The sequence below is a fragment of the Acromyrmex echinatior genome, chromosome 18 (assembly GCF_024713525.1).
Source record: "Acromyrmex echinatior isolate Ae372 chromosome 18, ASM2471352v2, whole genome shotgun sequence".
Taxonomy (NCBI): Eukaryota; Metazoa; Arthropoda; class Insecta; order Hymenoptera; family Formicidae; genus Acromyrmex; species Acromyrmex echinatior.
The window spans coordinates 1,002,526-1,015,609 of NC_141869.1; the positions used below are offsets into that span (position 1 = coordinate 1,002,526).

Sequence of the window (13,084 nt, forward strand, 5' to 3'; positions counted from 1 at the left end):
AGTAACTTATTAGTTCATGGTGCCAATATGCAAATTGATAATGAAGTAGAGCGATCGTTCGTGTTCTTTGTGGCACTTTGTGCGCTGAATCAGCGCTGCCATTACTCTGTCACAGGGAATGGCGATGGAAGCTGCATTCCGCGAGCGGCGTAATTCACGGTCCTTCTCATCCAACGCGTCCTTGAGTGCCGTCTTCTTCGATTTGGACAATACTCTCGTCGAAACCAGAAGAGCGGACAGTCAGACTTGCCGCAAGGTACGGGAGGATCACGCCTTAACCTAAGAGACTACCTAAAAAATCAACCCTTTTCTCTCCCCGCTACCCCCCCCCCCCGTATTTAATTAACGATTCACCTCGGTTTTTCCTAGCGAGACCAGACCGATTGCCGCCGTGAAATCGGACGAGCGTGCTAAGCTCCTTGCGAGAAGTCGCACTCTCCCACGACGTTTTGCCACTCGCGTCGCAAGAATAGAAGTAGCTCTCCCTTCTCCCCGTCCCCGTGTGTAATACGAGCCGATTCCCCGATTTAGAGCGCTTTCTTTGCGACGCGATGGCTGTTCCAGGCTATTCTCGGCGCCGTATCTCGCACCCTCGCGCGGATTCTTGCAAGAGATTTTAAATCTCTTCGTTTTAGTCGTGCTTTCCTCGCCTTTCTACGTCTCCTTTCAGCGAAGCGATGTGAACCCTCGCCTCGCTGGACGCGGAAAAGTGCAGAAAAGTGCAGCTGAACGTGAACGAACTTTTCTCGGATCATGCAAAGCGGTGCGAAGTCCACGAAGTTGGTCGCGAAACGAGTCGAGATATGCCTACTCGAGATCGAGAAAAATATTTCTAACCAAGAAATTTTCCTAACGGAGAACTTGCGTCGTGGGACAATATTTTGTTGTTATTGCGCGCAGAGATGATTCAGGAAACATTCTAACTGATTGATCGATGATTGTATTTAATGCATTGTTCCGACATTATTAACCGAGATAGTTTTAAGGTTACCGTCACGCCTCGGAACGGAATTCCCCGATACACTTCAAAGAGATAGTTTTAATGACGGAGCAGCTGCCAGCGGCAGACACGCGCACGTGTTCCGCATCCTCCGCTAGTTATTTTCGGCCACTTCGGTGAGTGTGTCAAAGGGCAAGGCTAGGCAGCGAGAGGACCGTTCTGGGAACTCTGCCAGTTGGCTCTCAACTATGATACGCGACGGACAGCACGACAGCCGGTCCGACGCCTCTTAGAACCGCACGATTTTGGAAATTGCTTTCCTGTGGCGTGGACACATCGACGACATTGATACTGGAGCATTAGTATCAAACGTTTGTCGCCGGTCTTTGACTTCATAATTCACTTTTCTTCTTTTCTTCTTTTTTACTTCTTTCTAAACAGTCGAACACCATGAGTATCCCAGAGGGTGTCATGAAGTGCGTGGCTGTACTAAAGGCGGTAGATACCGACTCAGAAAAGTTCGCCGCGTTGTTCATGGTTACCAAGCTGGTGAAAGGCAAGGATTGTAATTCTGCTGCCAAGAGAATGCTCTTTGAAGCCATCGGAGCTAAGTTTCTCAAGAAACTGTTGTCTAGTACAAGTGTCCCTGTGGATTGTCCACCGCAAGTCTACAAATCAGTGGCGTTGTCCATTCTTTCCGCGTTCTGCACAGATCCCGAATTGGCCTCTCATCCCGATATGGTGGGACATATCCCGGCGCTCCTGGAGATAGTATCTCAGGCTGACGAGGATGCGCCAGACGACATGCTAATCATTGTCAGCGAGGCGTACACTTGCTTACAGTGTATCGCACAATATCCTCCTGGACAGAAAGCGTTGCTCGAGCAAAAAGCGATTCCAAAGATGTGCGACATATACGCGGAGAAGACCTTTCAGACGGATGAGGCTTTAAATATTTTAGTCACGTTGGTCAGTACGTTTGGACCGGAAGCTTGGAATCCAACAGATACTGAGCCCTTCCACGCTATAATGAATAAGATAGCTTTAGACTTCGAAACTGATCATACAGAGAGAAAATTCGAGCTATGCACCATTTTACAGGCTTTATTGCAATCCTGCAGAAAGGAAGTGATATCCACGAATGCAAAGGAAGAATCTTGGCCATTGAGCATTCACAAGGGTTTAAGCGATATTCTAGGATCGAAAATAGGTAAAAAGCAACGGGATCCAGCTTTGAAACTCGCGTCTGTGATGATAGATCTATTGGGCGCGGATTGGGCCATGTCTGATAAGGAAAAACCAAAAATATTCTTCCTTCTGCTCATACAATTGGCGTCGATTGAGGTCCGAATGCAGTTAGAGGACAAACAGCTTAAAGCTGTTCTCGAGAATAGCGATTTGATTACGGCTTGCTTTATCATTCTCGAGATTTCAATCGGCTATATCGTTACAGATCAGCTGGATTTGGAGCAGAAAGAAAAACAGTCTTTATACACGGCCTTGAAAGGCGCCTTCGCTGCTGTTATCGGTTTACTGAGTTCCGTATCTAAGATGAAAACATTAACGAATGTGAAAGAGAAGCTATTTGTATGCGCCGTTGTCAGGGTACTCACAGCTTGGATGGCGCAAGAAACGAGCGCGATGCGTCCGCAAGTTTACGCCGTGTTACCATACGTGCTGACGGTGGCTAATGATACCTTTTACGCGCATCGAAACAGGAAATTAGCTGAGAAAGTCAAATGTAAAGCTAAAGCGGATGAAGGACCGTCGTCTGGAGAATCAATCGTTCACGATCCAATAAGTGAGATCGACGTATTGAGACTATTATTGCCTGCTCTATGCTATCTGGCCGTGGAAGAGGCCGCCAGAAAGATTCTTCTTCAGCATAAACAAGACGAAATCTTGTTCGAGTGTCTCTCCTATCATTGGACCATCGTACACTACAAGAAGCCGCCAGTGCCGAGATCGGAGCGTCTGAAACTTCTGCAAGATGGTAATCGCACGGAAGAGCTGGATCTGCATATTCTGGAGGAAATGAAGGATTCTAGAACCGCAATGGTGTCCATCTGCAACGTCTTGATGAATATCACCGTGCTGGAGGCAAAATTGGTGGAGGAATCGCCGACATTTATTTCGCTGCTGAAGTTCATCTACAACAATCTGCCGGAGCTAAAGCAGATCCCGGAGAATCTGGTGCTGCACGGTCATCTGGCGGTCTTAGGCTTGTTATTAATGAAGCAACAAGCGAAACGTATCAAGAAAAATGACTTCTCGATATGCCGTTACATTCAGGCCACTATAAGATTCCTATGGGATGCGTACATTATCGATGAAAGCAACGATCCTACCGAACTGGTAGTTTCCATGTCTTACAAGGAACACTGGATGGAACTGATGGAGCTCTGGTTCCTGGGGATGCAGACGATGTCTGGCGTGCTGCAAGTGATACCCTGGTTGTCGCAATTTACGATAGAATCCGGCTGGGCGGAAGAGATCATCGAGACGCTGAAACGAGTGAAGATTGGCGGTCTGGAACCGAATGTAAAGTCAGCCTTCGAGGATCTGCTGTGTCATTTGGTGAAGGCTGACGATAGCGTCGCATCAGTGTTGAAAAAATGCGGCGCGTTAACTGTCTGTCGAAATCATCGCATGATGGAGCTTGGAAAGCGCCTCTTTGGAGATTAGGATTGAGCAATGAGGACATTATTGTATAGTTTTTTGATTTTATATTGCGCGAGCGATGTAAAAAAATTATGCGGAATTATAGCGGAAGTAGCGAAGAATTAATTAAGCGAGGCGAACAATTAATTGAACATTTGTATAAAGAGCTAAGATCTTTGTAAAATAGTTTGTAGTATTTTGCGACTTAAATTTATTATTTTACGCGTCTCCTGCATACGATATTCGAAATACGTGCGCGTAGTCCAGTGTATATTTAGACAGCATCATGTCTGGAAATAGTTTCCTGGCAAGCAAGAAAACTAAGAAACTTATCGCTCGAAGAAACTCTTAAGTAAATCATGTACGGAGATACATGAGACTTTAATATGTATATTTCGTTTGTGTGTGTGTGTATTATTATCAGATGTGCTTCTTTTTACTTTGCCACATTGCGGAAATGAAGATTGTAATAGTATTGATGTTACTATAATCCTAAGATGTTTTAATTTGAGAAAAGATTTTGTAATGAGAATAATAGTTTCCTATTAAATAGAAGAATTTTGTAAGCGTGATTTGAATTTTCGCTTGATTTCATCACCATCATCCACTTTCACTTTATGTGCCTAACGTTCTTAATAAAGTTATTTTTAACAAAGGTATTAAAAGAAAGATTACTGGATAGCGGAAATAATTTTGAAACAATTAACTGTAAGCTATGTATGCATTGTAATCTTTTTCAAAGACAAGTTTCATGTTTTAATATCCAGAAATCTTTCAGCTACAACTTATAGGCTTTGGAAATAACATATGATGTTGTTGTTGTCGGCACAACTCATTTTGTTGTGATTACAGCAACGTCCGCGGATGCCACTTCGAGTGTCCACTAATCGGCTCGAGTATTTCAATGAATCAATGCATTTTCTAGGTAATCATTAATAATGAATTAAGTGTCCTAAAAATCCTTAACTGACCGCTGTATCCTGTTATCCTAAGACCTTCGTTAATTAATGAACTCCACATTCAATATTTGTCTCTTCTACTTTACATCTTGTCTATCAAGAAATCGCTTTGCTAACAATTCTAATCTCTTTTTCTCTAACGAGGAGAAATTCTGCTATACAAACAAGATGATTATCTACGATTTGTGCACATTTTTATTGAGTGTGGAAATTGCTTTTATCCTCATCTTTTCCTTTTTATTTTCAGTTCTTCACTCATCATTCTTTATCACAAAACATATGATTATAATAAAAGAAAGCTAACATTGTACGTTTACCTGCAGTTGACTGAGGAATTGAATCGGGAATATGGGATCCCGGAAGATGCGTCCGCCAAGATAACGGCCACGTATCTGAAGCAATTTAGAAAGTGTCCCGACAACGCGACTCTCACATTGGATGCTTGGCGTACCATTCTCTGGAACAAGGCGCTGGGCTGCAAATATTCGCATCTAGCAAAAAAAGTTTACGAAAGATGGCTCTATTTAAGATATCACTACATGATGCTGGCGCCAAACACAATTTCTATGCTGCGTCAATTCAGAAAGAAATATCTGTTGGGTCTGATTACCAATGGACCATCGAACGCTCAGTGGGAGAAGATACAGAAGCTGTCATTGGAGCAATACTTTGATATTATCCTAGTATCCGGTGATCTGCCGTGGGAGAAACCAGAAGCAGAGATATTTCAAAAGGCATGCCATTTTCTTAAAGTAAGACCCGAGGAGTGCATCATGGTCGGTGACAAGTTGGAGACTGATATTTTAGGTATTTTTTTTTAGTAGATTTTCTTCTAACAATTTTATAATCTTCCAGAAATATCTGGAAACACATTTCTTTCAAAAGATATTAGATTGTATAAATGAGATGAAAAATTATCGTATAGGTGGAATCGAGGCTGGACTGTACGGAACAGTATGGATACCTACCACGGATAAACCTCGTCTCTCGGTAGACGATCCTAAACCAGATTTTACAATAAGACATGTAACAGAACTCCTCCGCATATTGGAGAGAGGTCCAAACGCACCGGAACTCGAAGACTGTTCTTCAAATGGATCTGATGGCAGCTAATGAGGAGATGCATATTATAATTTTTTTTTTTTTTTTTTTGAATGAAAAGCGACTCAATGCTTATAAGCATTTAATGTCTTATTAAGCAAGATTTATTCGATTTTTATTATATGTGTAGCGTTATTTCTATTGTATATGTTTTACGATAGCACAGATTTAATATTAGGTAAAAAGAAATCCATTATTTTTCCAATAGATGGATTTCTTTTTACTACACCTAATATATTGATTTACATTAGAATTGTTTTTTTTTTTAAGTTTTTATAACTTTATTAGTTCTATAATTTTCAAATTTTTATAAAATTTTCATGGAATACGATGATTTATCTGTACGCTATAGAAACTATCTTTATATTTCATACGATATTTTAATACGAAAAATACACATATACACACACAGAATTTAAAACAAATGCAATTATTTTGATAATATTATATATTAACACTTTATGAAAGTTGTTTTAAATGACGAGAGAACCACCGCATATTATGTTTATAGTTATTTAATGATTTACCGAATTAATAGATGCCAAGTGAAATGTTTTTCAGTTACCTTTTCAAAGTTACCTTCTTGAAGTTAAAATAATTGTAGTGTACCGAATGAGAAGGAGACAAAACTCATGTACAAAACAAAATGCACAAACAGAGCTAATAGCTGTAGATAAACGAACAAAATAATATATGGCAACTATATGTGTAACTATTTTATTGTCCGTGTATATATATATATATATATATATATATATATATACACTTAAAAAAAACCTTAATATATGTAATATATGTATATTTAAATCTGCATAATATATGAATTTTCCTGTTGTACAAACGCATACCATTTGTGTATCTGTACATAGAGATATGCACGAAATGTACATGTGCGGTTACAAATGTACATGGTACCTATTTTTTCATGTATATTTTATCTCTGTTGAGAATTCAGCTTGTTGGACGAATTACAAACCACAGATCCTCATACAGATGTATTGTGAAATCCAATATAAGAGAACAGATGAATAAAAGATATATATATATATGAATGTGAAATAAAATCAGCGTTCTTTGTTTCTCAACATTGATATATTATCAAGTAATAAGTAAATCATTTTCCTGCATAAACTAAATATTGCATAAGCCAATGTTTATTTAGTTGCTAATACAATAAGTTACTCGAGGGCGATATATAAATATTTATAAGGACAATATGACGAGCAAGGCGTTGAAAGCAAATGTTCATAACGAAGGAACAGAAATAAATTCATTAATTCAGTTTACGATTCTACTTTATCATCATGTTCAGATGTGATTTCAGATTTTGTTCCACTGTCTTGCGTGAATACGAAATTCGGTGTCGAAAAACTCGATCCTTGTTTTTCAGAAAACTCAATCGAATTATCCACGGCAGAATTATCACTTTCAACAATCACAGAAACCTTGTCGTTGTCTTCCAGTTCTAAATTGTCTACTTTCAAATCTGAAGAATATAAAGTTTCCATGTCTATTTGTGCCTAAATAAAGTAAAGATTATTATTTATTTCCGGAATAATGAAGAATATTGAATTATCTTACCCCTTCAGGAGGGTTGATGTCTCTACTCTTGTAACGTAGATTTTTACAAATATTTTGAATTTGTTTAGGATCTACACCTGCTTCCACTAATGATACCAGCACATCTCTTTCGGTGATAAGTAATTCAGGGTTCGCGTCAACCAGTATCACTGATTTCATAGTAATGTTTGGAGATCTGTCAGCTTTCATCATTTTCTGATAAGATTCTAATTTTTCCATCACTTTATTTTCATCCAAAACCTTCGGCGGTGTAGGTGGCCTAATCTCAGATACACTTAATAATTTTTGTGCATGGATCAAATCTTCTAGCTCTTCGTCTGTATCTGAATCATCCACTATATTTAAGGAGATCTTTAACTGATAAATCTCGTACAGCATTTTACTCTGAAATAAAAAAGAATATCCATAAAGACAATATATTGATAAATATTAAGGGAGATACCAATAATATTTAAGAAATTGTAAGATATTAAAATAAAATTCTTTTACATTTATGACTTTTTTATTATTTATACCATGTTTAATATTCCTTTATATTGATTAATGTGCTTCTTAAATACGTCCTGCAACTCTTTATCGGTATAAAGACCTCTCTGCATTATTTCTTTGGTGATGTCGTAAACAAATTTAATATATTTCTTCTCTTCTTCTTTTTGAAATATGAATCGTTTGGAAATGGAGTCTTTGATATATTTTTCATCACAATCAAAATTGTAACATTGCGAGACATTTGCAGATACCATGCGATAATCGATTTTTGTCTGTCTTGGAGATTGAGATTGTGATTTAAACATCGTTGAATCTAATCTAGTATCTGCGCAAGGAGCTCGGAGCTCTTTTTTGTATTTACACCTTATATAAAAATGAAAAATGAAATGAAAAAGGGAATTTTCAGATATATATGATATGTAAATTTCGAGTAATGTATTTTAAATATAGATAATTATAATACTTATAAAAAATATACAGGATATCCCAGAATAATCGTCAAATATTTCATGCATAAGTAGACCGGACTAAACTGAGTCAAAAAGTCCTCTATCATTTTACAATTTTCCAAATAGTTAACAAGATATTAATAATTAAAAATTGTCGAATATTCATTTTTAATAATTTTTTACTTGAATACTATCAATTTTACAGAAAAACAGTAATTGTCTTATAAAAATTGTTTAAGTTCTCATAGAGTTTTAAGAATTTTTTTCAGAATTTTTTTATCAAATTTTTAGTACTGCATTTTTTTATATATATATACACATATATATGTATATATATTGACAATTTTTACAACATGAGAAAATGCGATACTAAAAAATTCTGAAAAAATTCTCAGAACTCTAGGAGAAAAAAATATAAACAATTTTTATCAGCTGTTTTTCTGTGAAGTTGATATAGTACCTGAATAAAAAATTATTAAAATTCAGAAATATTCAGAAATTTTTAATAATTAATATCTTGTTAACTATTGCGAAAATTGTAAAATAATAGAGGACTTTGCGATTTAATTTAGTCCACTCTACCAGCACACGAAATATTTGGCGATCATTCTGAGTCACCCTATATATAAATCTCATGTAATTTATTTTAAATTTAATAGATAAAAAAATTAATAGATAATTAGCATATTTATAAAAAAATATATATATTTATTGAAAGTTACAGCAACAATTTTTGTGGGAGGGAGGAAATTGAATGAAATAATTAATAATTTGAATCTTTAATACGAGCTCACCTCTGTCGCAATATATTAGGGACATCTCGCGTAAATTTAGGACATATCGTAGATTTCAGCTCCTTTTTGCAAATAAAATTTGCAAATTTTTTACGTTTCAGCAAACATGATGATCTTATTCTTTCACTCTTTAATCGTTGCCGTCGATCCATTTGATCAATTTCGTCACAATATATATGACTACTACAAGCTTTCAATTGATCTAAATTACAATTGCAAAAGTCCAGATGCTTTGCGTTTAAACATATTCCTAACATATCCTACATGAAAATTTCAAAGCAGATTTATAAAAAAATCATTTTGGTTTGCTACAAAAAGTAGCAAATTCTTAATCTCTAAAATCACCAATTAACTTAATAATTATAGAAATCTTTATCCGTTTATTACATTCATTCCAATTTATAATTTTGATATGTTAGCTGTACTTTACCATGGGATGATGTCGAATATCATAGGCCAATCTATCAATGACATCGTCCGTTGCTTCCAGACGCATACAGACTTCGCTATCATCAGTTCTTTGCACTTTGTATCGCTGATTTTTTTTCAAATAAATTTTATTTCTTGTATCAACTATGCTTCTTGCCAATAAAATTCGTCGCAGATGCGCGCTCATTGAGTTATACGCCGCCAATTGCTCAAAATAATTCTGTCCCGTTTGATTATAAGCTATGTTTTTATAGAATTTGTAATATTATAATTATGAATTAGAATATGTATATTATTACATACGTATTATAAACACTTACTGCTGCTTTTTAGATTAACCTTCTTCATACATCTTGTCATTTCTGACGAAAAATTCAAATATACGATTCTCGATAATTATAATAATAAAAGATAATTATTGAGCAAAAGAAAGTTCTCTTAAAAAATTTTGAACAATGCAAAGTGATTCGATTTACGACATTAAAAATTTTCCATTTTCCCTTTAGATGGGAGCTATGCCATGTCTGCCACAGTCTGCCACTTTATTCACGAAGTTTTGTTGACGGTCTGTCACTAAGCAACGGACACGTGTTAAACTCCCGCCATGTCTGGTATTCTCATCATTAATAACATGGGAATGTACATATATAAACTGTACAATTAATTCAATAAGATTATATTTATAATCAATAATTCAATAACATTTAAAAATAAAATTATATGAGGAACAGATGATTACATTTGGCATGGAATGATTAATGTAATGAGATATGAATTTTATAAAATAACAAATTGTATGTTTATATATTAAATATCGATAAATGCTAAAATTGTTATCAAAATATTGACTGCACTTTGTTCGATAAATATTAAGAAACTTAAATACATATAAATGTGTTTGACGACGATCATTCAATATAAAAATATAATTTCTTTTTATATTTCACTAGATCACTATTAAAAAGTTAAAAATCTGTATATTTAGACTTAGGCGAAGTATTATTGTTGTTCGGAAAGTTCTGTTTTCAATAGACAGCGACAGCAAAATGATCTTCAATCCGCTCTCGTTGGAGCTCTTGTATGTACATTATTATTAGTCTTGTAAAGGTATACTTGTGCTAAAATGGCAACATCGATTGTGACTTGAATGGCACCGCACACCTGAAATTGCATGGGGGTATCTCTCAAAATAAAGTAACACGTTTTGAAAATATCTCCTACGGTCCACATTGCCACCATTGCTATACTAAAATTACAGTAAAATATTAATTAAATATATATACATAGTTTACGTAGTTTCTTTTTTTTCTGTATCTAATCCTCACCTCATTCCTACAGTCGACTTGTTCGACGAATTGCGAAGAAATTGAGGGATTCCTAGCATAGCTTCTATCAATACTGCTAAGAATCCAACAATTTCAATAAATATTGGTATATCCAGAAATAAATATGTTATCACACCACCTGTGCCAGCGAACAGAACCATGAAACCCAAGTAGGACTTGAAATCTGTCCACTTCCAAAAGAATCTAGCATCCAAATCTGCAAAGTATAAAAATTCGCTGCCTATAAATGCAGGTATTTATATGTATATATAAATCAGTATCTATATATATCTGCAATAATAAGATATATTCACCTGTAAGTACACGCTCTTTTGCTTTGATTATCTGCGTTCTGTTTTGTACATTAATGCAAAGTTTAATCATAACAAACATTGCCAGAATCATAAGTATACTTTGCAACAAAAGCGGAAGTTCATAGTGCTTGCCAAACCTAAAGAGAATGTGTAGTATCAATATTTGGAGACATATTCAATGATATATTTTTGTCGTCATATAATAATAAATATGTATTAACTCTCCATAAAGTGGAGATTTAAAGACCTAAATGATTTATCAACTTGGAATTATTTTGTCGATTCAGTTTCAGATTTAAATATATATAGAATAAGTAAAAAAATGTTTCAGGTCATACAATTGTACAATCCTATTCATCTTATTCTTAAGTATTGAAAAAGTAGTTTTGAATTAGTAGTTTTTCAAATTATTTGGAGCTTAAAAACTCTTTGAAAAACAATTGTCCTTTACCCAGGTGGTCTAAGGTTAAAATGGAAATTCAAGATAGGAATCTGTGAGGAGTTAAGATATGCAAAATGTTTAGAATATCACAACATTATTAAAACATTATATATAAGAATGTTAAGAAGCACTAAAAGTTGTTTGCAAAATCTGTTAGAAAAGGAGACATGACAAATAGTGTATATCTTCCAACAAGCGACACAAGTGAAACAGTGTGACTCAATGGATCATTACATCCTCGTTTGCCAATGTTAAACAAAGATGATATGATCACTATGTCGCACCATGTCGCTTGTAGGGTTGAAAGACACACCATGTCATCTTCGTTTAACATTGGCAAACAACAAGGATGTGATGATCCAATGTATCACACAGTGTCATTTGTGTTGCTTGTTGGAAGACACATCATATCTCTGACAGGTACAAACCAGAATAGTATACGAAGCGTGTTGGCAATCAGGAGAGTGAGGCAAACGTAAAGGGAGAATCCTTCAGCATCTTCCTTTCTTTTGATTTCCTTGTATTGCGGTACATAGGGTACAACCGCGCCAAAGATCAATGCACAGGATGCGATCCAACCGGCTAGATTCTTCAGGTTCAACTCATATGTGTCGTCCATCGTCACAGGCCTTCGTTTCTAACATACCGCGTACTCCGCCGTCGATCTATCGCATCGAAAAGAGATGTTAATTATACGTGCGAACAATTAACGAGATAATCGTACGTGTGATAATAATTACGTTTTTAGGTTACAAGCCGGCCATTCATCGTCATATCGCTGATACGTGCCACATGAGCACGTAAATGTATCCATATTCAAATGTCAGCTGGACGTTAATAGGCCCAATTTATTCGCAATATACGTTGAGATAAATAAATGTCACTGCATCATATCAAATTTCTCCCTTGATACGATGTTTACGCTCGATATAGCTCGAAACAAAGAGCGTATTTTTATTTATTTTTATTTTCGTTTACATTTCCCAACCGCAAGACATTTCGCGAGTGACCAGCAGAGGTCATCACAAAAGCTCGAAATTTTCAAATTTTTTTTACATATATTGTGCAAATAATATTAAATAAATAATAAAATAAACCAGCGCTGTTCCCAAGATTTCTAATTCTGGCATTGATATCAGTATTTATGCTTATTACTTTTCTTTTTCTATTCAGCTTGAAGAAGAAAGAAATATACGTCGAGCCATAATTGTCCAAAATTGTAAATTTTGGACAACATTGAAATAAACAGTATAAATATAAATTCCAGATATAATGAGAATTAATATTTAAAAGATATATATATGTCATAAAGATAACATGCAAAATTTAATAAAAATATTTTTTATCGACTAAGTATCTATAATCGATATAAAAGAAAATACTTACCATCCGTTGATAGTAACACGATCTGCATAAATATACAATTAAATGGATGAATAAAAATAATTTCATGTCTACATGCACTTACAAAATATCAAAATAATTATAAAATGTATAATCCGTATATAAATTATAATTATATAAAATTTCAGAACGACAAAAATTCATTATTAAAATTATGTACATTCGGTAATAGAGTTTTTCAATTATCTTCTCAAAC

General features: G+C 35.2%; 3 protein-coding genes across 7 annotated transcripts; 1 reads left to right on the forward strand and 2 right to left on the reverse strand.

Moving 5' to 3' along the window:
- Positions 1–6,943, forward strand: LOC105150576 (neurochondrin homolog). 2 transcript variants are annotated; one of them, XM_011063749.2, is made up of 3 exons: positions 1–256; positions 4,884–5,367; positions 5,486–6,943. In XM_011063749.2, exons 1-3 carry the CDS (start codon positions 119–121, stop codon positions 5,671–5,673), a joined length of 810 nt encoding a protein of 269 aa, XP_011062051.1. In that variant the 5' UTR covers positions 1–118; the 3' UTR covers positions 5,674–6,943. The 2 variants fall into 2 exon arrangements, with proteins under 2 accessions (XP_011062051.1, XP_087271717.1); XM_087415591.1 differs by lacking the exons at positions 4,884–5,367; positions 5,486–6,943 and adding an exon at positions 1,382–4,173.
- On the reverse strand, positions 6,732–9,947 carry LOC105150578 (uncharacterized). 2 transcript variants are annotated; one of them, XM_011063757.2, is made up of 6 exons: positions 9,724–9,947; positions 9,405–9,643; positions 8,975–9,234; positions 7,758–8,094; positions 7,243–7,626; positions 6,732–7,181 (listed from the first exon to the last, which is right to left on the reverse strand). In XM_011063757.2, the coding sequence occupies exons 1-6, from the start codon at positions 9,761–9,763 to the stop codon at positions 6,945–6,947; spliced, it is 1,497 nt and encodes a 498-aa protein (XP_011062059.1). In that variant the 5' UTR covers positions 9,764–9,947; the 3' UTR covers positions 6,732–6,944. The 2 variants fall into 2 exon arrangements, with proteins under 2 accessions (XP_011062059.1, XP_011062060.1); XM_011063758.2 differs by having other exon boundaries at positions 7,014–7,147.
- Positions 9,948–10,063: 116 nt separating this feature from the next.
- LOC105150579 (solute carrier family 66 member 2) lies at positions 10,064–12,523 on the reverse strand. 3 transcript variants are annotated; one of them, XM_011063761.2, is made up of 5 exons: positions 12,225–12,523; positions 11,913–12,149; positions 11,043–11,179; positions 10,729–10,969; positions 10,064–10,564 (listed from the first exon to the last, which is right to left on the reverse strand). In XM_011063761.2, exons 2-5 carry the CDS (start codon positions 12,101–12,103, stop codon positions 10,522–10,524), a joined length of 612 nt encoding a protein of 203 aa, XP_011062063.1. In that variant the 5' UTR covers positions 12,104–12,149; positions 12,225–12,523; the 3' UTR covers positions 10,064–10,521. The 3 variants fall into 3 exon arrangements, with proteins under 3 accessions (XP_011062063.1, XP_011062061.1, XP_011062062.1); XM_011063759.2 differs by having other exon boundaries at positions 10,064–10,649; positions 12,225–12,516; XM_011063760.2 differs by having other exon boundaries at positions 10,064–10,649; positions 10,729–10,945; positions 12,225–12,515.
- Between the last annotated feature and the right edge of the window lie 561 nt (positions 12,524–13,084).